Raw genomic sequence first — 23,827 nt, 5'->3', positions numbered from 1 at the left:
CACTCCCATGCGAAAGGGGAAATTAGAGTTGGGGGCTCAACTGACCTGACCTCAGGTCTCAAAAATGGAACAGTGGCAGTTTGAGACTCTGACTTAGGGTTCCTTCAGGAGTTTAGACTGCTCCAGCATTGACACCTACATCAGTTCAGTTCAGTCACTCAGTCGTGTCCGACTCTTTGCGACCCCATGAACTGCAGCACCTCAGGCCTCCCTGTCCATCCCCGTCTCCCGGAGTTCACTCAGACTCACGTACATGGTTGTCAACAATAGCTGCACATTAGAGTTTTCTGAAGAGCTTTAAACAATATATGCTAAACTTGCAGTGATCCCCAACCTTTTCGGCACCAGGCACTGGTTTCGTGAAACACAGCTTTTCCACTGGGGGTGAGGCTGGTTCAGGCTGTAATGCAAGGAGTGAGGAGCTGCAGATGAAGCATCTCTTGCTCCCCCATGCTCATCTGCTGAGCCACTGATTTCCTAACAGGTCCCTGATGGGTAGCAGTCCGCAGCCTGGGGGTTGAGGATCCCTGTGCTAAAGGCTCCCTTGTCAGACCAATTTATTAACCTAGTAGGTAAGAATCGACTTAGGAGTCAGACTCTTAGTTTGAATCCTGCCTCTGAGCGTACTAGCTGTGTACCTTGGCAAGGTACTTAACTTCTCTGAGCCTCAGTTTTCCTCATTGAGAAGTGGGGATAATAACACCATCTTCTTTGTAGGGTTGTTCTAAGGATCAGATGGATTAATAGGAATGAGACTTTTATAACAGGGTCTGCCGTATGGTAATCGCTATTTAAAATCCTGCCAAACACAACAGAGCCAACACTTTGTTAAATAAATCAATAAAACTGAATATGGTAATTGGTCTTTTTAAAGTATTCCCCCACGGATTCTAATGTGCAGCTTGGGTTTTCAATCTGTGAAGATAGTGACTCTGGGGATTCTGCCACCCTAAACGTTGACATTAACCAGCGAGCAAAGGGAGGGTTTTGTTTTGTTTTATGATACAGGGTGTTTTGTGTAAAGGCTATTATCTGACATTCCTCCCTCCCCCGTTTGTGACTAATAGAACACTTGAACTGAGCTAGCATACATTGCTCTTATATTGTGTGTTGGTGGGGAGAGGAAAGTTTGTTTTTTGCCCCCTTCTAACACGCAGACCCCAGAAACCTGTTACCTGAATTCTGCAGGGACCAATGAACCACAGGGAGCCCGAGGGCGAAGGAACGCTCGCTATACTCTCTGGGAGTTGGAGTTCCTCAAAGGTTGTGTAAGCTTTCAGTGGTCAGTTAGGAACTACAGCTCCCACAATGCCGCGTGTCGCCCGCCCTGCCTCTCTCCCGGCCTCCCAGTGCCGTCTCTTGGCGGCGGCGGCGGCGGCGGCAGCGGCAAAGGCACCATGGCCGATGATGGCGGCCCTGAGGAGGCGCTCAGTCCGCAGGGCTCCCCGAGCCGGGCGCCGCGGGCTCAGCGTGCGGTCGGGGCAGCCAGCGGCGGCGGCGGCGGCTGCGGGGAGACCCCGCGGACAGCGGCGCTGGCGCTGCGCTTCGACAAGCCCATCAAGCAGGCCTTCTACAACACCGGGGCGGTGCTGTTCGTGTGCCTGTGCTGCGGCGCCGCCGTGCTCGTCTACTTCATCCTGGAGGCCTTCCTGCGCCCGTTGCTCTGGGCCGTGCTGTGCGGCACCTTCCTGCACCCCTTCAAGAGCTCGCTGACGCGCCTGGGGCGCCACTGGCTGCAGCGCCTGCACCGCGCGCACACGCCCATCGTGCTGGCCGCGCTGCTGCTGCCGATCTGCTTCGCGGACTACGGCGTGGAGGCCCTGGGCGAGCAGGCGCTGCGCCGCCGCCGCCTGCTGCTGCTGCTGGGCGCCGGCGGCCCGCTCCTCTACGGCCTCTACAGCCTGGGCAGCTACCTGGGCGTGCAGGTGCTGCTGGCGCACGCGGGCGCGCTCATCTGCCGCGGGCTGGACTACTTCAACAGCCTGTGGGTGAGTGAGCCCCGGCCCGGGCCCTCGGCCGTCCCGCCCGGCACGCAGTGACCACCACACCGCCAGCTCGCTGGGGTGCAATCCTGCTGCCCCTCGGCCCGGTGCAAGGAAGGCCAAACGTCCAGACCTGAGCGCGCAGACAGTGTCCGTCTCCGCCTTCCTTCCCGTGCACCCGAGGAAATTGGCGCCCTTCCTTCCAAAGAGAAGACGGGTGTGGTTCGAAACAGTCTCCCCATTAGGGGGACCCGTGTCCTGTAGGGAAGCCCTCTTCCGTTTTGCAGGGAGGGCTTTCAGCGCGTCGGCAAGTGGACAGGAATTTATTCCTGGTCTTGGAGAGGGAGTGCTCAGCGTCTTCAGTTCTGCTCACGTGGGACTATCCTGGAAGAGACCTTAGAGGTCCTAGTCCAATCTGTCATCCTACAGACAGGAGAGGTGGCTTCTTAACAGTCTTGTTAGGACAAAGAGGGGACTGGTTGATGCAAGTTTCTCAAGTCCTGGAGCAAATCTTTCTTAATAATTCAGAGCTGCCTCAGTTCAGGTGATTTCTGTATTCTTTGTGCCAGGCACCTAGGTGCTGAGCCCTGTGGGCCTGTTTCTTGCCACATTCTCTTCTTGGGAACTCCTTATGCCTTGTGCAGAGATTGCTCTGCGACGTTACATCTCCTCCCACCTGGATTTCTTAAGCAGACTGAGTGAAGGAAAGGCATATTTGTGATTCCTCCATCCTCCTGAGGTTATTCTTAGATAATCAGGGAGCTTTAGAGTTGGAAGGGATTTCAAGGATAATCTGGTGACACGTTTCCTAAATCAGGCCAGATTGTAGATCAGTTAATGATCCAAACATTTCACTTAGTTATTGAGTTGCTAAGTCGTGTCAGACTCTGTGACGCCATGGACTGAAGGACTCCAGGCTTCCCTGTCTTTCACTGTCTCCTTGAGTTTGCTCAAACTCGTGTCCATTGAGTCAGTGATGCTGCCAAGCCATCTCATCCTCTGTCTCCTCCTTCTCCTCCTGCCTTCAGTCTTTCCCAGCATCAGGTTCTTTTCCAGTGAATTGGCTTTTCACAGCAGGTGGCCAAAGTATTGGAGCTTCAGCTTCAGCATCAGTCCTTCCAGTGAATATTCAGGGTTGATTTCCTTTAGGATATTTCACTGGGGGTGACAAAAAATAAGTGGATATTTAATGCATAAGACTGCTACTTCATTAAGAAGCAGTACCGTCTAAAAATAAACTTATTCACTTTTGTCCCTGTTAAGTGCACCTTGATTTCAAGTTGCAAAATAATTCCCTTTATCGGTCAAGCAAGGTTATAACTTGCCTGAAGTTATTGGTAGAGTCAGTGACTGATACCAGAACTGTATCAATGCAACTTCTCAATTAAAGTTAAAAAGTTGATTATGTTATTAGGTACTGGACTTTGTGAGGGATTTAAAAGGATTAAGGTACAGGCTCTGTGTTCAAGGAATGTTCTCGTATGTGAGCGTATTCTCATGGACATGACAGACCCACCAGTTATTGGCCAGCAGGGTATTGGGGAGCACCTCATCCATAATTTTGGGACGCTGCCTGTGTGTGCAACTGCGTCGTGATCAGACAAAATCCACTGGCCTCCAAGAAACTTGTATTATTTCAATTGTGATAGGAAGGAGAGGTGTGGAAGCACCCTCTTTCACTTCCTGGGTAGATTGTCAGGTGAGAGTGATCCTAGTGTTACTTTGCTCTTTATTGTCTTCTTGCCTGCCACTCTCCAGGAGAGGTTTCTGAGGTCCCGAGACTGTGATCGTCCCAAAGGCACTCAGACTTTGAACAAATCCAAGGTTCACATTCATGGAGCAGCAGTTAGACGTTACTTCTCCTTTACCTTGTTGTTTTAAGTTCAGTTAAGTTGACTGAATGCCCCTTGCATAAAAGGCAGAATACTATATGCTGTTAAGAAATACAAAGATTACTATAACTTGATTCCTATCCTCAGGAAATTCAGTCTTGTCAAATTCAGACATACTTATAGATCCTGCTAACATTTTTAACTATTGATACTGCAGTATATTGTAAATTACTGTAGGCAAGATCAAGTAGTGTTTCCACCAAACTGTAAGAAATTAGGAAAGAAAGGCCTAACATATATGAACGCTGTATTTTCATAGTGAAGTTAGAATTGAATACCTGGGTACATTTGGTATGACTAATGGAAACTGGGACATTTGAGCCAGTCACTCACAGATGGTGGAAAGAGATGAGGAATTGAATAATTGTGAAAAAGTGCCCGCAGCTTAATGTATATAGCTATGAATATCTTTTTACTGAAGATAAACCCCTTCCTTATATTTTATTTACATAATATTTGTATGGGTTGTGGATTAGCAGAGGAGGAGTAAGGACCAAGATTAGCTAGATTAGAAGAGGGGAAGGAAGGTAAAGACAATTAATTATTTTAGCTGATTAGCTAAAGTGATGGGAGGAAGGGATAAAAATCCCATTATAAAAGGCACAGAATGAGTTAGTTAAAAGAGAGTAGGAAGTGGTGGGGGCCCTAAATTGAGGGAGTAGAGCCTGGAGGTTGATCTGAGTTGGAGAGAAACTTGCGGTTGTTTCTTGAAGCAGTCCTTAGGAGCAGGTGGTTAGATGGGGGTGAGCTAAAAGTTAAAAGTGTACCTGGGAAGCAGAGACAGGGAGTCCTCAGCTCTCTGTCCCAAGTGCTGAGTAAGGCCTAACATGAAGTGAAAGTCAGTCATGTGACCGGGCAGCTTGCCCTCTCTTGGACTTTTCTATCTCATGGTTCACAATGGTTTGGTTTTGTGAGCCCAACCAGGGCTGCATGTGATTAAAAAAAAAAAAGTCTTGATGCTTTCTAGACAGCTTGAAAATCTGAGCTGCTGCTGCTGAGAAATATGGATGGGAGAGGTATGGATGGGCGAGGTAGAGAGAAAAGTGAATTTAAGTAAATCTACATTTTGGAGAGCCGACAGTGCGTGCATTTAAGATCCAGCTTTTGAGCATCTGCCACTCACTGGTAGGCACTTTCATGTGTGTTATTTCATTCTCACGATAGTCATGTGAAGTTAGAGGAATGGATTTCATAGGTGGGAAGATTTCGAGATAGATCTGTTCGTTCAGTAAATGGTACTTACTCAACAGACCTATCAGCAGTTGAAGGCCCTTTGTCATCAAGACCTTCACTAAAGATTTTAAAACATTTTCCTCCAGGATGTTGTGGAGGAACATTTTTTAGTTTAATTTTTTTTTTTTTTTGTACAAATTGATTTTAGTTATTAGGGGAAAAAATAGAAGAATATCAGGGTTGGACTACCCACACATGTTCCCCCAGACACCCCTGAATTCCTGTCATCTATAAATCTCAGTCGTCTCTCTTTTATCTTTGTACCTGTTCATTTATTTCCAAGTCCTATCCCGTTTTCCTCTGTAGTGTCTTCAGTACCTGTGTTTTCATTTGTTACCACATTATCCTTCCCATTCAGTTTCTCTTCCCCTTACTTTGGGGTTCGTTCAGTCTCCTAGCTCTTTTCTTCTCCTAGTACTCCATCCTACCTGCAAGTGAAATACTGATCATTTATAATATGGGCAGTTGTTAAAAAAACAGTTTCAAATATTGTATTGACTTAGTGATTTCTAAACACTGGGGGAAAAAAAAATTATCTGTTGCACCAGACTCAGGTATAACTCAGTCCTTAGGATCCTGGTCATCTTCACTTGGTGTAGCACTGTCAAAATAAATCTAAAAAGCTAGCCTTCCTGCTCCACCATTCTTCTTTGCTGGGAGTGTTTTGGGTGTTCCTCTCTCCTTTAGTTCAGAATTGTTAGAACATTTGAAGACATTTACAGTTTTTGCAGTAGTAATGGATTTGTTTTCTCCATGGCCTCTGATTGCATTGTTTCCATTTTACTTTATAAAGAAGTATAAGGTGGAAAGAACAGTGGCTGAAAGATAGGAGTGTAAATTCTAAACTGAACTCTGTCAGTAGCTTGCTTTGTGACTTTGAACAAACCAGGATCCATCTCTGGGCTGCCCAGCCCTAGTTGTGTGAAGTGTTGGCTTATCTTGAATGATGTCTAATTATCATCCTCATTTTAGAGAGCTTAAAGAACCTGCTCAGGGAATTCCTAGGCTAGTAGTAAAGAACCCGCTTGCCAATGCAGGAGACATAAGAGACACGGGTTTGATCCCTGGGTTGGGAAGATCCCCTGGAGGAGGACATGGCAACCCATTCCAGTACTCTTGCCTGGAGAATACTAGAATGGACAGAGGAACCTGGTGGGCTCTTGCAGGGTTCTTGGATATTCAGTTTTACAGATCCTAAGAGTTTTGTAGTGCTGCCAGCAAGGCTCTTTGGGATTGTACGTTAGCCAGCCGGCCAGGCCTGCCCCATCCCACTTCTAGGTGTGTTTTGCTTGCCTGGCAACAGTAAGGAGTAAAGTTTTCAGTGCTTAGGTTCTTTCTCACGTAAAGACTTTGATTATGAAATATTCTTGACTCTAAGTTGCCACATCATGAAGAGAACAGAGTTTTCAAATTAGAATAAAGTGGTTTTAAAGGAGAATGAAGTATCTGAAACAATGATCTGATTAGGGCTATGATTTGACCATGGATGTGTCCGTATTAAGTCACTTCAGTCGTGTCTGACTCCATGAGTTTCCTTTAAAAAATTTGAAGTATGCGATCTCTCATTTTTTCCTTGCTGTGCAAGTGATACTAATTCCGTATGAATACAGCTAAGAAACAAAAACTTGTTAGAGATGGGTTGAAAAGTATCATAGGCTTAAAATCTGAAAGCATATCCTCTGGTTCACCTTCTCACTGAGGGCACATTATCCTACTTGGTCTTCCCCATCAGCTTTTGCTTAAACTTTTAGTGATAGTCACTTACTTCCTTTTTAGATTTGTTGTTGTTCAGTCACTCAGTCGTGTCCAACTCTGTGCAGCCCCATGGACTGCAGCGCCAGGCTTCCCTGTCCTTCACTATCTCCTGGAGCTTGCTCAAACTCATGTCCATGGAGTTGATGATGCCATCTGATCATCTCAATCTCTGTTGCCCCCTTCTCCTCCTGCTCTCAATCCGTTTATTCGAAAAATTCATCATATTAAGCTGAAATATATGGCTTCCTAATTTCCACCTGTGATTTCTGCTCGCAGAACTACAGAAAATTGTCTGTTGCCTCTCTCAGATGACATTTCCCCAGCTATTTGAAGATAACTGTTGAATCTTGTTATTTCCTTCTCTTTCCTAAGCTGAACAATTCCCCCCGCCCCCACACCCTGCGCCTGTATCTGTATCTCCTGTATTGTAATTTCCATTTCTTTTTGCACTCTGAATTTTATTGCCCAGGTGGTTTGATAGTGCAAGTCACTGAAACACTTTCCCTAATGTACTTTAACTAATAAGCATTCACACCAGTTCTACTTCTGACGAGCTATTCTCTTCCCATTCTGTATTTGCATAGCTGAGTTTTGAACCTAACAGCAAAACTTTGCATTCCTCTCTATTAAATTTAATCTTACTTGGTTAGCCCATTGTTCTAGTTTCAGAATATCGTTTTGAATCATTTATATTCACTATTCCCAACTTTGTGTAATCTGCAAGTTCAGCTAATACGCCTTCTAGTCTTTTGTCTAAATTACTGACTGCGCATTTAATTAACAGGGCTGATTACATTTGTGTCACATACCTCTCAAGACTATCCGTTTGCCGAGGATCATTTTTAAAGAAAATTTCAAAAATTTGTAGTCATCAAAATCAACTGTTTTTATTTTCCCTTGTGAATACTGGAGCAGCTTTTCCTCTTTATTTTTCTGGCACTACCCTTTTTTCTCCTTAACGTTAAGAAAGTAGATTCTGGACCCAAATCCTCAGGTTCTAATCTTGACTCACTTTTTAGGTGTGTTACCTTGGGCAAGTCACTGTTTGAAGTCTCAATTTCTTTCATCTCTAAAATGAGAATGATAGCTGTACTTATTTCCTGGGGTTATAAGGGTTAAGTGAGTTCATGTATATAATGTGTTAATATAGAGCAAGGCCTAGCCCATGGTAAGTGCTATATAAGTGTATTGTTACACACAGATTTTGTTCTGAGCTCTACCAGCCTATCTCAAAATTTTCTAAATTCCCAGGGTTAAATCTGTGTGGTCCTATAAGCTTGAACTTTTTTTGAGGCAGCTGAGAAGACTCCTGAGAGTCCCTTGGATTGCAAGGAGATCCAACCAGTCCATTCTAAAGGAGATCAGCCCTGGGTGTTCTTTGGAAGGAGTGATGCTAAAGCTGAAACTCCAGTACTTTGGTCACCTCATGCGAAGAGTTGACTCATTGGAAAAGACTCTGATGCTGGGAGGGCTTGGGGGCAGGAGTAGAAGGGGACGACAGAGGATGAGATGGCTGGATGGCATCACTGACTCGATGGACGTGAGTCTGAGTGAACTCCGGGAGTTGGTGATGGACAGGGGGGCCTGGCGTGCTGCGATTCATGGGATCGCAAAGAGTCGGACACGACTGAGCGACTGAACTGAACTGAATTGAACTGTAGGCTCACTTCCCATGTGCTCATACATCTGGGACTTTAGATCTCTTTAGTATTTCATCTTACTAGTTGCTTGAAGAAGAATATTTTAGTGTCCTTTTCATTATAAAAGAATTAGTGCTTATTAAAGACAACTGGGAAATTACCGAAAAAGGAAAAACAAAATCTTATCACCTAAATACAACTTATTAGTACATTTCCTTCCCCCCACCATGAAATAGATATAATCCTGTCATATCTGTTTATTGTATTTTGCTTTTTCCTTAATGTCTTAAGTTATGTAGTCTTTATTTAAAAAAGCCTGCTTTAATTGTTGCATAACATTTTATTGAATGAATCGTTCAGAGTTAACCATGTCCCAGTTATTGAAACTTTAGGTTATTAATTTTTCAAGGTCCTAAATTAGACGGTGATGAGATTTTTTTTCCATTTAACCCTTTTTCAGAATTTATTATTATTTAATAAGGTCCCAAAACAGAATTCTCAAGTCTGAAGCTATAAACATATTTTAGACCTGAAGAGTATTTTGACGGAGTTGATCAAAATAAAGTAGGAGGTAGTTTTTCTCTGTCTTTTGTAGTAACCATATCAGTTCTTTTTTCTTCATTCTCTGGGTTACAGCTTAAAGTCCTTTCGTTTCCTTTTGTTTTAATTTGTCTATATTTTTTTCAAGGTTCAAGTTGTTTTAATAAAATGTTGATGCTCGCATTTGTTCTAGCTTATGTATTCTTTGCATCTTTTGTGTGTGTTCTATTAAAAGTGTGAGGTTATTTGAGTTTCTATGTCAGCTACATTGAGGGTTTGTGAGTACTTCGAGTCATTTAGTTTTAGGGTGGGGAAAAACTGAGGAGGGGACTCTGGTTCACCTGTCCTTCTGTTCTCACATCTTCCTGTTTCTTCCTCCGGTAATACTTTTTTCAGCTATACTTCCTCAGCTGTGTGTAACTCTGGACTAGTTTTAACCGTCTGTTACCTAGGTTATTTCAGCAGGGTCACACTTCAGCTGCCTGCCTTCTTTTTAGCTTTCAAAAAGTTCTTTTTGTGGTAACAAGCATATTTTCATAGGTTGTAATTGAATCTTTTAACCTGCTTCTTTTTGGAAAGCTTCCTTTCTTTCTCTCTTTTTGGCCATTGTGTGGGTCTAACCACTGGACTGTCAAGGGAATTCCCACTTGTTTCCTCTTTTCTTTCGTAAACATTAATCTGTAGAGAAAACTTTTAAGAATTCCACACGGTGAAGCTCTTAATTTAAATCCATGGCTTAAAAATTGAGTATCTTAAGTATCTTTATGGATGCTGCAGCTTTTGAACTTAAATGAAACTGTATTTATGTATTTTTTGTTAAAGATATTTAATATCACTGCATGGGATTTTAATAATAACATTAAACAAACCTGTTTATTTCAAAACTTGATTAATCAAGGAAGAGGAAGAGAAACTGTGCCCTCTTCTGTTAGCACCACCAGCCATCATCCATGGTGTTCCCACAGCTTTCATGCTAGATGAGAGAGGCTTGCAAGTTCTGTATAACTGTATGCTTATTTCACATGTATATATTTTACAGCTGTGTCTGTATTTCATTTATTTAAGATCTGGACCTTGGTAGTTGGCTATGTGTTGGCTGTTTCATTCAAGTGGAATGCAAGCACTGAACGCTACTTGAGAGCAATGTCAATTCCTGTCTGGATTATATTGCTTTTTCATTTAGGTGGGTCTGTTTTTGTTTTTTTCCCTAAGAAACTCTAGCTTAAGGTCAGCACTGGCTAACCGTGTGAATGAAGGCGAATTTTTTGAAGTTTCACGTGTTGCATGTAAAATTCTTTAGTCGTTTGAAAATGTTCTGGCTTAAACAGTCATTAATCTTGAATGAAAATGTTGTACTTTAAGATATCTTTTAATTATATGGAATGTCCATTTTCAATAAGTTCTTTTAAGAATAAATATTGATTTATCTTAAAAAGTAGAACACACTTGGACTATCCTGGCTGTTTCTGAGTGTCTTACTTAAGGAAGATATAGATAAGCAGTCAAAAATGATAAGAGGTGCTCAAAATCATGTGAGAGGAACTATTAAGGGAACCAAAGATGTTTACTCTCCATAAGAGCAGAGCAGTGGGGCTACAAGGGAGGGAAGAGGTGGAGATGGAAAGATATCAAATATGGAAGCCTATTTCATGTATTTGAAGGATTCTATGAAACAGTGGTTTAAACAGATCTCTAACAATTTGGGGCAAGTGTCAGAGCAAGGAGTAACTTCAGAGAGACACGACTCTGTTTAACATAAGGGATGATCAGTGTCAGAGCTCTTAAAAATAATGAGTTCCCTGTTATTTGAGACTCTTCACTGTTATCTGAGAGGCTGCTACGATGTTGTAGAGTGATTTTTCAGGGACTGATTTATCTTTAAGTCTTAGTATATGGAAACATCAAGTTCTAATTTAAAAACAAAATTCAGTAACCTGGAGTAGTAGATAGCCTATTAAAAGCAGTTTTTAGAGCTGCTTATCATTAGGAAAAAAACTAGAGTTGATTGGAAGTATGTCTTCCCTCAGAATCTGATAAGGAACAAAGCATAACTTTCTAGCTTGCTGACTTGGAATGCTAAAGGAATTTCTCAACAAGAGCCCCTAATATCTGTTGGGATTCATTTTGAGTTTGGAGAAGGTAGAGGAGGGAGATTGGCAGGTATGTTCCTAAGGCTCTAGACCAGCTCAGGGAAATGCAAATGGCTTTTGATCCTTGGCCCTTGTTAGGTTACATTAAAGCTTTTCTCCGTGCTCCTGTGGGCTATTTCACTCTTTCTTGAGAGGTAGAATTCACAGCCAGCTATTTTCAGGAGTGCAGGTCAGACACCATGACTTAAGGTTCTGTGCCTGATGCAGGTCATTCTGGGGTTAGATGTGGGGCTTGATGGTCTTAAACCCTGAATGTGCTTTAGAATGGACTTGATTCCTCAGGAGTCATGCCCATTAAAGGTAGACTCATTCTTTAGAGCAGGGCTGGATTTCCTGAGAGGAGCCTTGAATTGAGGTTTCTGCTGTCTGGTGGCCTTTAAAAATTTTTTTTTCCCCTGTGAAACTGTTTTGTTGTTCACATATTTTGCCGAATTGTTCTGTCAGTCTACTAAACTGAGTTTTTTAAAGGCAAGTGCTAGGTTTTTATTTCACTAAACATGTTGATTCTTAATAATTTGCAGCATCCTTGGCTGGCGCATGGAGAATTCCAGTATTCCTGGTTATTGTTTTCCTGATGTCTGTGGGCACCCTCTATGAAAAACAGAATGGAAAAGAGTCTTCTGGTAAGAAATAGGGCATACTGTTCATATTATTCTTAAGAAGTATTTGGGAGAGTAACTTTATTTTAAAAACATGCTGTGATGAACTGCTTTATTTTAGTGGTGTTTTCTGAACAGAAAATAAATTTGTTTAAAATATTTTAGATCGTTAAACTATGTCCCAACCCCCCTTTTTGCATTTTTAATTGAGGTTTAATTCACGTAACATAAAAGGTAACCATTTTAAAGTGGCATTTAGCACTATCGCAGTGCTGTGCAGCCATTACTTCCATCTGATGGCACCCCACTCCAGTGCTCTTGCCTGGAAAATCCCATGGATGGAGGAGCCTGGTAGACTGCAGTCCATGGGGTCGCGAAGAGTTGGAGGCGACTGAGCGACTTCCCTTTCACTTTTCACTTTCATGCATCGGAGAAGGAAACGGCAGCCCACTCCAGTGTTCTTGCCTGGAGAATCCCAGGGATGGGGGAGCCTGGTGAGCTGCCGTCTGTGGGGTTACACAGAGTCGGACACGACTAAAGTGACTTAGCAGCAGTTCATTTTCATCACCCCACAGGGAAGCCCTGTGCCCATTAAGCAGCTAGCCATAAAGTTGGGTTATTTATTTGAGATCTTTTTTTTTTTTTTTTTTTTTTTGCTGTAAACCGCCTTCTTAGAAGTACTTTTGTACCCCATAAGTTTTGATGTGTTGTATTTCTGTTTTCTTTGGGTCAAGATACTGTTTGATTTATTCTTTGATACATTGGTTAACCAGAAATATGTCACTTAATTTCCACATGTTGTGTCCTAACAACCCAATGCCAGATCCAAGGTTATGAATATTTACAGTCCCTGTAGATCTTGTATCCTGCAGCTTTGCTGAATCTGTTTATTAGCTTGGATAGTTTTTGTGGCTTCTTTAGGATTTTGCACGTGTAGGGTCATTTCTCTGCATAGTTTTACGTCTTTTCACATTTGGATGCCTTTTATTTTTATCTTGGCCTCATTGCTCTGGCTACAACTCCCACTACAATGTTGGATATACCATCTTGTTTTAAAGATTATTTTTGAGATACCCTGGTTGCAAGTGACCTTTATCTAGACTAGTTTGTTAAAGATAGTAAGCACAGGGCTATTTGTGGCACTTTTGTGTATTTGTGCAGTTACTTTACAGAAGTTTTTAAATCACCCTTTATTATTTGATAGTTGAGTGATGTCTGACAATTGTAAAACATCTTTTGTTCATAAATATTTGTTTAGAGTTTTATAATAACTGCCTGAAACAAAGAAATTTTACTTATCTCTGTGACAGTGGAAAATAGGAAAGATTCTATTTTATTTTATATTTTGCTATCTAAGTTTTCTTTTTTCAACCTGTCTTCCTGTGGTTATCTGTGAAAGTAAACTTCCTGTTTTGGCAACTACTATAGCAAGTTTGGTGGTTTCCTCTTGTTCCTCTGGTGAGCTTAGTTTCCCTTTTTCTCCTTTCCTCTAGTAGTGATTCAGACAGCTCTGCTTAACCCCTTGACAGATTTTTCCTTTTCTTTTTTCAACTGAGGTATATTTCACATACGTCATTATATTAGTTTTAGGTGTGCAACCCTGGTTCCATGCTTGTATATATCAGCACACTGAATCTGGTTAACATCTGTCACCTTACGTGGTTACCAATGAGAACTTTTAAGACCTACCCTCTTAGCAACTTTCACATCTACGGTAAGGTAGATTAACTTTAGTTAGTTAAGATTAACAATAGTCACTGCGCTGTACATTCTGTCTCCGGGACTTACTTATTTCGTAAGTGGACGTTTGTCCCTTTTGACTCTCTTCACTCATTTTTCCCACCCCCTGCCTCCAGCTCTGGCAGCCGCCAGTGTTCTCTGTGAGCTTGCTGTTTGTTTTCAGATTCCACATATAAATGCAGTCGTACAGTATTTGTTTTTATCTGACTCATTTCACTTAGTATAATGCCCTCAAGGTTCATCCATGTTTTTGCAGATAACAATATTTCATTCTTTTTTATAGCTGAATAATATTTGTGTGTGTGTGTATCGTATTTTCTTTCTTTCTTTTCATTCAGTTCAGTTCAGTTCAGTCGCTCAGTCATGCCTGACTCTTTGTGACCCCATGAACTGCAGCACGCTAGGCCTCCCTGTCCATCACCAACTCCCAGAGTCCACCCAAACCCATGTCCATCGAGTCGGTGATGCCATCCAGCCATCTCATCCTCTGTTGTCCCCTTCTCCTCCTGCCCTCAATCTTTCCCAGCATCAGGGTCTTTTCCAATGAGTCAACTCTTCGCATCAGGTGGCCAAAGTATTGGAGTTTCAGCTTCAACATCAGTCCTTCCAATGAACACCTAGGACTGATCTCCTTTAGGATGGACTGGCTGGATCTCCTTGTAGTCCAAGGGACTCTCAAGAATCTTCTCCAACACCACAGTTCAAAAGCATCAATTCTTTGGTGCTCAGCTTTCTTCACAGTTCAACTCTCACATCCATATATGACCACTGGAAAAACCATAGCCTTGACTAGATGGACCTTTGTTGGCACAGTAATGTCTCTGCTTTTTAATATGCTGTCTAGGTTGGTCATAACTTTCCTTCCAAGGAGTAAACGTCTTTTAATTTCATGGCTGCAATCACCATCTGCAGTGATTTTAGAGCCCAGAAAAATAAAGTTAGCCACTGTTTCCACTGTTTCCCCATCTGTTTGCCATGATTAGTGGGCCCTTAAGTTTCTGTATCTTGGCTATTCTAAATAATGCCACAGTGAAAATGGGGGTGCATGTCTTTTCGAGTTAGCATTCTTATGCTCTTTAGATATATACCCTAAAGTGAAATTGCTGTATCCTGTGCTAGTTCTGTTTTTACTATTTTGAGTACAGTTTTGTCCCTTTGACTGCTTTTGTCCAGGGCTAAGTAAGTATTTTATTGCAATTATATGAATAAAGTAGGTCTAACCAAGCGTTTCAGATAGGTTTTCTCTTGTGTAAATTCTAGTCAGCTTGTGATGGCAGCCTAGGGAGCTGTGAGCACAGAGTTCCTAAGACCCAAGTTTTGAGCTTGGGAAGATAGACTATTTGTGTGATTATTATTCTCCCCCATAAACCTGGTAGTTGTGCGCCACTATGCAAACCAGATTTCTGGTATTTGTATCCTAGCCTGTTACAAGAAAGGAAATCACAGACACAGAAAAATGTTGAGAGCAGATTTGGAAATGTCGGTTTTCCTTGTTTTATTCACTCATTCCAGCCTAATCAAGAATAGGTTATTCTTGATTTAGAATCCTTTTATGGACTTCTACTGTAGATACTCCTCATCATAAAAGACATTTGTTTAACTTTTTTTTTTTTTAAATTTCTGTGTACTTTTTCCCTCTTGCCCCTAGAACCTTGTTTTTGTAGGCATCAGAACTCAGGCCGTGTCGGGCCACCCTTTCCCTTCTTTCTAGCCCCTCCCTCCTGCAGATGTCACTGTAATATAGTAGGCGCGGCGAGGCCTCAGTTACTGCCAGCATATGCGTTTATTCCTTCTGCTGTCGCCTTGTAGGACTTGCTCTTGTATCTTCGTCACCTGTGTCAGCATTTTTCTTTGTGTCTTCTGAGCTTTGAATCTTGTGCTGGTTTATACAATCTGTGGTTCACTGGATTCACAGACTTAATCCTTTGAATGTCACCAGACTTCAAAGCATGAATTTGTTTAGGGCTCAGATCCAGAAAACTCTTCTTATGGATCATTTCTGAGTTAGTTTCAGTGGTTCTTTCTGAACCCAGGGGCCCTACTCAATGCTTTTTCTTCTTAGACCTTAAGGGGCGCTTACTTGATATTTCTTGGAACCCCAAGATAACGTAGGGAAAAAATGTTAAGTGTCTGTCATATTTTCCAGTGTACTATCTTTTTTAATCCACAAACAAAACAACACCCCCTCCCCAACCTTACAAAATAAGTATCTACATTTTGGGGGGTGAAGACATTTAATAATAGGTTAACTGACTTGCCCATAGTCCCACAGGTGACCCCTTGAGCTAAAATTTGAATCCAGTTCATTGGCTCTCACCTACTCCCCGTGTGCTTTCCTTTCACCTCTGACAGTCATCAGCCCGCCTGAAACAGTATCGACTGATCACTGAGTGGTTGTCTCTCTCGCCCTCAGTTGCAGTTGCCCGTTCCTTCAGTCTTGATGTTGGCCCCGGTGGCTCACTGCAAGTATAGCACCTGGCTTCTCTGCCTCCTGGGTCTCTGAAGTCCTACCTGGCAGAAGCCTGGGATCCAGCTTTGGTGTGTTCCCTGGACCTGGGAGAACAGAGGGGCATGAGCAGAATTGCCTCCTGTGGGTGAGGCCCCGTTAGGCTCTTAAAACCTGCCATCTCTCTTAATTTTCTTAGTACTCCAGTGTGATTAGTAGTATGTTTGTGGGACTTCCCTGGTGGTCCAGTGGTTAAGAATCTGCCTTGTAATGCAGGGGACGCGAGTTCAATCACTGGTCACGGAACTAAGACCCTACATCCTGTGGGATACCTGAGCCCATGCTCTGTAAGTAGAGCCTGTGCGCCACAGCTAGAGAATCTGTGAGCCCAAAGAAAAGATCCCGCGTGATCCAACAAAGATCCTGCAGGCTGCTATTAAGACCTGATGGAGCCAAATAAGTAAATGAATATATTTTTTAAAAAGTATGCTTGTTTTACTGGAGAAGGAAATGGCAACCCACTCCAGTGTTTTTGCCTGGAGAATCCCATGGACAGAGGAGCCTGGCGGGCTACAGCCTGTTCATGGGGTTGCAAGAGTCAGTCATGACTTAGTGACTAAACCACCACCACCCCCATACTTGTCTTACAGATGAAGAAAGCTGGCCATTTATTATGAATATGAAAAGTGCTTCTTCAGCAGCTAGGCAGACAAACATAAGATGTATCTTTAATACCTGAACGCCCAGGATGAGATGTACAGACAGTTACACCTGGGCCTGCTCCTCCTGGGATTGCTCATTGTTTATGAGTGACCAGAGATAATCTTGATAAGGAAGCCTTTCCTTGTCGCCTTGTTGGGGATAGCATGTGATATGAAGAAACAAGTGTTGTCCAGTTAAGCCCAAATTGGAAAAAGAAGAAGAGTAAACGAAATTTTCTTACTGCTTATCTGTCCTTCCTCAGTTCAGTTACGTAGACTGGGAGATACTCCTAGCGGTCCATATCCAAGCTCTTATTGCAGTGAAGTGGTACTAGAAGCCACTGAGGAGGAGATGTATTTTCCACACTTGTGATGGAAACAGAAGCCGTCTTCAAGCGGAACTTTATTTACATGCTGGGAAGAGTCTACTTGATATAAAGGGCCTCCTTCCAGTAAGCATCTTTGGAGGTATTCCCGGAAACTTCAACTAGCCCTGTGAAAGAGAAAAACTTAGATCCAGTTTCTCCTTATTTAGAACGGCTTCCAAATATATTTGCCTCTGTTATTAAAAAAGCAGTTATTCTGCCCATTGTTGATTTAGCCATATCTACAGATATCTGAACATGTGATGTTTTTCTTATATACCAGACCATGAGTTTCTGTCCACTGGTGCTAGGCTGCTAATGTGGGTGGCCTGCTTATTTAGATTTGTCTGGGTTCCTGCCCTTTGGGCTTCCAGTTAATACTGGCCCAGTCCCTGGGTGGATTGACACTTGAAACCTTGGATGCTCTTTCCTTTCTTTGTTTATAGTCCTTGAGTCTCAAGATTATGTTCCCTCCGTCTGTGTGCTTATTTTTAGCTAGGGCTTTTTTCCCAGTACCATGACTGCCTAGATGCTCAGTCCTGGCATTCTTCTGTCTAGTTTATCAATTCTCTGCCCAAACCCTTGGGGTTTTTGAAATGCAGAAGGATAGTACTAGACAAAAGTCATTTAAGTACATATCTATTCGATGAGTAAGAGCAGTTGCCAAATCTTACATCCCTAATTTTCAGACCCGCTGATTTTCTGTGTGCGCTGTTCCTTTTGCTGCTTTGTGGAGTTTCAGGCATTCTGAAACTTTGCTGAGTCCTTTGTGTGTTCACTAAGATGATACTGCATTGTGTTCATTAACTTAGCTAAGATTTATTAAATACTTATTGTATATTTTAGTGACATCAGCAAGTTGAAGAAAGAGTTTTTAAGCCCTAGTTGTGAGGATTTAATCTGTTGGTCTTAACTTTTCCTCAAGCTTTTTAGTGCCGATTGTATGGTAAGATGTTTTTCACAACTCAGTGTGGAGACCTAAAAATGTAAGGATAAGACTTAGGGGAATGGCTGTAATATAAAGCAGAAAGGGGATGAGAGGTGCAGGCAAATACTGTAGGAGTGCCAGTGGCTTTGCTTGTAGTTTATCCTGTTAAAGCCAACTGTTGATATAGATGATGGTGACGATAGTATCATTTATTGAGTCAATTTCTGTTAAGTCCTGCCTACCAGGCATTGTTCTAAGCACTTTTTAGGTATTGTTTCAGTTAACTCTCACATGAGATAGGAATTTACATATGCTACATTTGACACTTGACGAGACTAAGGCACCTAGATCCTAAGTCACCTGCCTGTTGTCATCCGACAGATAAGGGCTAGAGCTGAGGTTTGCACCCGGGCGGTCTTGCTTCCTCACTGTGACCCCGGTCGCTGAGCTGTCTGGCCTCTGCATAGGCAGTATGAGCCCTTCCGTCCTCGGCTCCCATGTCCTCTTGCATCCCCCTGTCTCTCCGCTCTTATCACTGGACCCTGTGTCTCATGCTCATTGGCCTTCTTAGAGATCTCTGAATAGTACACTCTGCTGGTTCTTGACTTTGTGTCTTTACACTTGGTTTTTTTGTCTTCCAGGAAAACTTTTCTACCTCTGTCCTCTAAGAGACCAGCTTCTTCGTTTCTCCACAAGATGAACTTGTTCTGTCATCTTTATCTGGCTACCTTATGTAAATGGACTTCAAGGGTGGCATCTTTTACCATTCTTGTTAGATAGTCCCTTTGGAAACTCTTCCCTGACCTCCCAAGCAGGGTTTTCTCTCCTCGATGCTCCTTTGAATATTCTACACTTCCATCTACCTTAGCTCTTAACATGCGGAATCATAACTGATAGTTTAGTGTGGGGCTGAGCTTGAGACTACTTAGTCTCTCATCCCAGCACGTAGCCTAGTCACCTGCTTGTGAATGAATGCTTGTTGTTGTTTAGTTGCTGAGTCATGGCCAACTCTTTGGGACCCCATGGACTGTAGCCCGCCAGGCTCCTCTGTCCATGGGACTTCCCAGGCAAGAATCCTGTAGTGGGTTGCCATTTCCTTCTCCAGGGGATCTTCCTGACCCAGGGCTCAAACCTGCATCTCCTGCATTGGCAGATGGATTCTTTACCACTGAGCCACTTGGGAAGGCGACTGAATGCTTAGTGGGGGTTGAGAAGTATACACCTATGTACAAATGCCCAAATGGGGTGGGTTTTTTCAGCTAAACTGAAAGCCCGTATTTGAGGAACTGTGAAATGATCTTGTTATTTTGGAGCTACCTAACCATCAAGGGACTTCTTGTCAGTCTCTCAAAGATGACTCACCACTTTATCTTTCTCCCTTGTGAAGGGTGGGTGTAGTGATTGAGGGCCTGGGATTAGTCTTCAGGCTCATGAGAGAATTCTTCGAGTTTTGACTGGAAGCATTTCTCCCTTTATTGTGCTGTCCCAGGCCATTAGTCATTAGGTGTTCCCAACCTTTGCTCTTAAGTGGAGCCCAAGAAATCTCTTGTGGGCACCGAAGAATCTAAGACCTCTCGAGCCTCTGGTGTAATCAGTGTGTGTTAAAGATTTCTGTTTGACAGTCTGAAAAGCACTTTGGTGTATCTAAAATCTCCATCCATTTCCCCCACGTGCGGTCTATCTGATCATAATCTGGAATCTTGGGGGATCATGGTTGCATCCTTTATTATTTCATCACCAAATCCGGTCAGCGTTGACTATCCCTTGTCTCTTCGATGCGGCTACTTTTCCCAGCTTCTTCCCTGTTAACCAGTGCAGACCATGCTGTCGTCCTGTCTTGCCTGTAGTGTTGCAGTAATGCATCTTCCTGTACGTCCTCCTGGTCTTCTCTAATCTGTTCTTGATCAAACAGTAAGAACGATCCTTTTGAATCCCTAAAACTGATTATTTATTTACAGAGTCGGGAGATGTGGTCATAAAAGGGCAACATAAGAGATCTTTGCAGTGACGAAACTTCTGTGTCTTGTATCCATGCTGACACTCTGATTGTAGTAATGTGCTACAGTTTTAAAAGATATTACCATGGTGGGGAAGGGGACACTGGATAAAAGATAGACAGGATCGCTCTGTATTATTTTGTAAGACTGCATGTGATGTTACAATTATCTCAATAGTATTTCAATAAAAAAAAAACTCTTCAGTGCTTTCCTACTCCTTTGGGATAAAGACTAAAGTCGTTTAGTATGGTCTTCTGTGACTTTCATCATCTGGCTTGCCATCTCTGTGTTCCAGACACACTGGCCTTTCAGTGTCTTCAACATGCCAGCTTATTCACTTACAGCCTTCTTATTCTCTTCCTTCTGTCTAAAAGACTATACTTCCCTTTGGTTAGTTCCTCCTCATCTTTTGTATATCAGCTTCATTTTTATTTCTTAAAGAAAGGCTTTTCCTGATTTCCCAAACTAAGTCAGATTTCTTCAGTTAGGAACTCATAAAATACCCAGTATTTTTCCTTTATGGCAGTGATCATAATTTGTATACATTTGTTTATTTGTGTGGTTCTTTGATTTGTATTTATCTCTTTCACGTAACTCCTTTGGGGCGGGGTCTGTATTTTTATTCTCAGCTTTCAATACAGTGAGTAATGGAAACGTGTATGACACGAAAGATACTGTCTCTCTCTCAGCCCTTTTTCTCTTTTCGGCATCAAAACAGCCCTTTAGATACCTATGCCAGGAGAATAGGTCCCAATCCAGACATCTAATTTATGCTCTTCCCAGATAATAACTTTGGATTTCTCTTGTTTTGTCTAAAATAAGCCTCTTTCAGGTTATGAAGACATTTACTAGAGGAGGGATAGGATGTGACTGGGCAAGATGGGTGCTCTTGCTCCTGAGAGCTGAATCTACCGAAGAGCCATCTCAGGCACTGCCTGCTTACCTGTGGGAGGTGGCCAGCCTTGGATTTATTGGGTATATGAAGTTTATCTGGAGCTGTAATTCACTGACCTTCTGAAAGTCATGGCTCTTTTCATTGGCCTGGCAGAACTTTATGTTGTCACATTGAATATCAGCCTACTGAAAGGTCCCAGCTGTATGAATGTGGGCGTATGTATGATTTGGTGACTAAGAACGCTTGTTCTTAGTTGGGCAATGGAATTCATGCCAACTAGTCTTAATAGAAAGGAGTATTGGTTAGCATAAAGAATTTGTACACACAGAATTTTTGGACAGATCAGACAGTTGAGCTTGGACCTGACATGCAGAAGCAATGCAACCAGGAGAAATGCTCAGCAACACCCAAGGACCATTTGAGCAGAAGTGCCACATAGTGTTGCTGCTGCTGTTTGCCACAGAGTCGGAGATCAGACGGCAGAACCTCTGGAACGTCTGCTAAGTTCCTGCAGGAAAAACACGTGTCTCCGTGACTGTATTTGACATGAGAGCTTCCAAATTACAGTGAGTTGCTGAGGCTTCCACGTCTGCACAGGCGTGCCTGCACTGGTATCCACTACATCACAGGTGGAGCGATGGCTGCAAAGGAGTCCAGGCAACAGTCTTCAGCTTTCCAGTCTCTAGGTGCAGGAATGCACACTGGAACCAGGCGTTGGGTGAGCTAGTCCTCATCGCCTGCCATAGCACATTAAAGGCTGATCGTTACACAGACCTCATTGAGTGTGAATGTGTTTCTGGATCTAGGTTAGACTTGGTTTACACCTGTTAGATACTTGACACGAGAACCTAGATTGTGAAACAGGGTAGTGACGATCTTCTAATTTTCGGGTGGTAGATTTTGTCTGTGATGAATTATGGACTTTATAGATATTCAGTTGACCCCTGCACCATGTCAGGGGTAGGGGCAGTGACTCCCCCATGCAGTCAACTGTGAACTCCTATCTCTGCTTCAAAAAGGAATTGATAAATGACTCACCCAAAAGCAGGAAGCTGAAACAGTCTGGGTAGAATCGGAATTCAAATCCTAGTTCCACCTGTGATCTCTCATTGAACAAAAGCTTTTCCTGATACTTAAAGATCTGTGAAATGAAAATACAGATATTATAGTTATTGGGGAAAAAACCCACATATATGTGGACCTGCACAGTTTAAACTCATGTAGGTCGAGGATTGATGGGACATGATTTTGTGCGATACCCGTACATTTGCATATTCAGTCATGAAATGTTGTTATTGAAAACAAGTATGGGCTCTTTTGGACTTCCCATTGGCGCTAGTGGTAAAGAACTGCCTGCCAGTGCAGAAGACATAAGAGATGGGGGTTCGATCCCTGGGTCGGAAAGATCCCCTGGAGGAGGGTATGGCAACCCACTCCAGTATTCTTGCCTGGAGAATCCCATGGACACAGTAGCCTAGTGGGCTACAGTCCATAGGGTGTCAGAGTCGGACACGACTGAAGCGACTTAGTATGCACGTGGGCTATTCCATACTGTACTAGGAGTTATTAATACAAAGGAAAGTAAGTCTGCATTCAAGAAGCTCATAGACTTGGTGTGGCAGTGTTTTTCAGCAGAGATGTGCATTAATATAAGCCTGTGAAGTGAAAGTACAAGTGTGGCATTTCATGTTTATGTCTACTATCTTCCACATGCACCAGCATCAAGTCCCCAAATGAGAGAGAGCGAGAATCCAGAAACTTGCCTTTTTAGCAGACTTTACTGTTGACTTTTAAGTGCTGTCTCTTGATGAAGAAGTGGGTCAGTAATAACCATTTTGTTTTATTGCTGTTGAAAAACTAAGGACTGTGTTTCAGTTTGCAAGTTATTTTACATTTTTTTTAAAATCGCCTTTAAAAAGCTTTTTAACTGCATGCTTGTTTTACAGGAGCAGAGTTACCAGGACAAGTTATCTCCATGGCAGCTTCTACTCTAGCAACCTTGGCCATCTCTATCACAGGGTATGAATCAAGCACTGAGGACCACACCTCTACCCAGCCTGCAGGTGACTGGTCTTGTGAGAATGCGTTCAGAATCATTCTGGAAAATGGAATGTACATAGAACATAAAATTAGGAGAGACACTGGCATCACAAGATGCTACTTACTGGTCCTTCATTTTTCTCTCTGGTTCCTATTTTTACACTTTTTCCCTTCTGTCTTTGTTTTCGTGTATCACTTTTTTCATTCATTTAATTATTTATCTTCTTAAGTTTCTTATCTTGATTCTTCATTCTTTCCTTTTTTTTTTAAAGGGCTTTTCTTATTTTTCTGTCATTCTTTCTCACTATCCTTTCATTTTATTTTCCTTTTCTTAAAGACCCATTTACTTTTGTCTATATTTTCCCCTACTTAAGTCCTTTAATTTGCCATTTCTTATACAACTGTCAATTCTCCTCCATTGTTCTATTTTGCTCTCTTTATGTTGCATTTTTTGGTCATTGTTCCTTTTCTCCATCTCTTTCTTTTGATTTTTATTTTCCATCTTCCAGTCATTCATTTCTCTGGCATTTTTGCTTTTCTTAAAGTTTGCTTTGCATGCCTCTTGCTGTTAGTACATTGATTGTTTGCCTTAAAACAGAATCCTCTAATTATTTTGGACACAGAGCTCCTGTGAGATCCAGCTAGTAGTTTTATGCCATACTCACACAGAATTCAGGAATGTAAAGGTCTTGTCTGTCTGTGCCAAGAGGCCCATTACTGCCAGAGGTTTGAGAGTTAAGGAATTGTTTCAATGAGCTCTCCTGGAAGAACTCACTTTAGAGAAGTCTTAAGAGCAGGGATCAGCTAAGAAGAAGGCATTTCGGGTAGTAGGAAAACTTACTTTTCTTACACATTAAATTATGTTTTCAGAGTAGAGGGGGGATGATGTTTTGGTTGTGGACTTACTATTCCTATGAATATCTG

At 42.5% G+C, this 23,827-nt stretch overlaps 1 protein-coding gene across 1 annotated transcript in view; it reads left to right on the top strand.

The window, feature by feature from the left end:
* Positions 1 to 1,397: 1,397 nt before the first annotated feature.
* TMEM245 (transmembrane protein 245) overlaps positions 1,398 to 23,827 on the top strand; it is a 74,004-nt gene continuing 51,574 nt past the window's right edge. Inside the window, exons 1-4 of the mRNA XM_068974603.1 lie at positions 1,398 to 1,988; positions 10,108 to 10,225; positions 11,714 to 11,815; positions 22,810 to 22,926. Of these exons, the coding sequence (XP_068830704.1) occupies positions 1,398 to 1,988; positions 10,108 to 10,225; positions 11,714 to 11,815; positions 22,810 to 22,926 (928 nt within the window). The remainder of the gene's footprint in view (positions 1,989 to 10,107; positions 10,226 to 11,713; positions 11,816 to 22,809; positions 22,927 to 23,827) is intronic.

Source organism: Capricornis sumatraensis, chromosome 6, assembly GCF_032405125.1.
Source record: "Capricornis sumatraensis isolate serow.1 chromosome 6, serow.2, whole genome shotgun sequence".
Lineage (NCBI taxonomy): Eukaryota > Metazoa > Chordata > Mammalia > Artiodactyla > Bovidae > Capricornis > Capricornis sumatraensis.
Note: the sequence above shows the minus strand (reverse complement) of the source record. Positions and strands in the feature narration are given on the sequence as shown.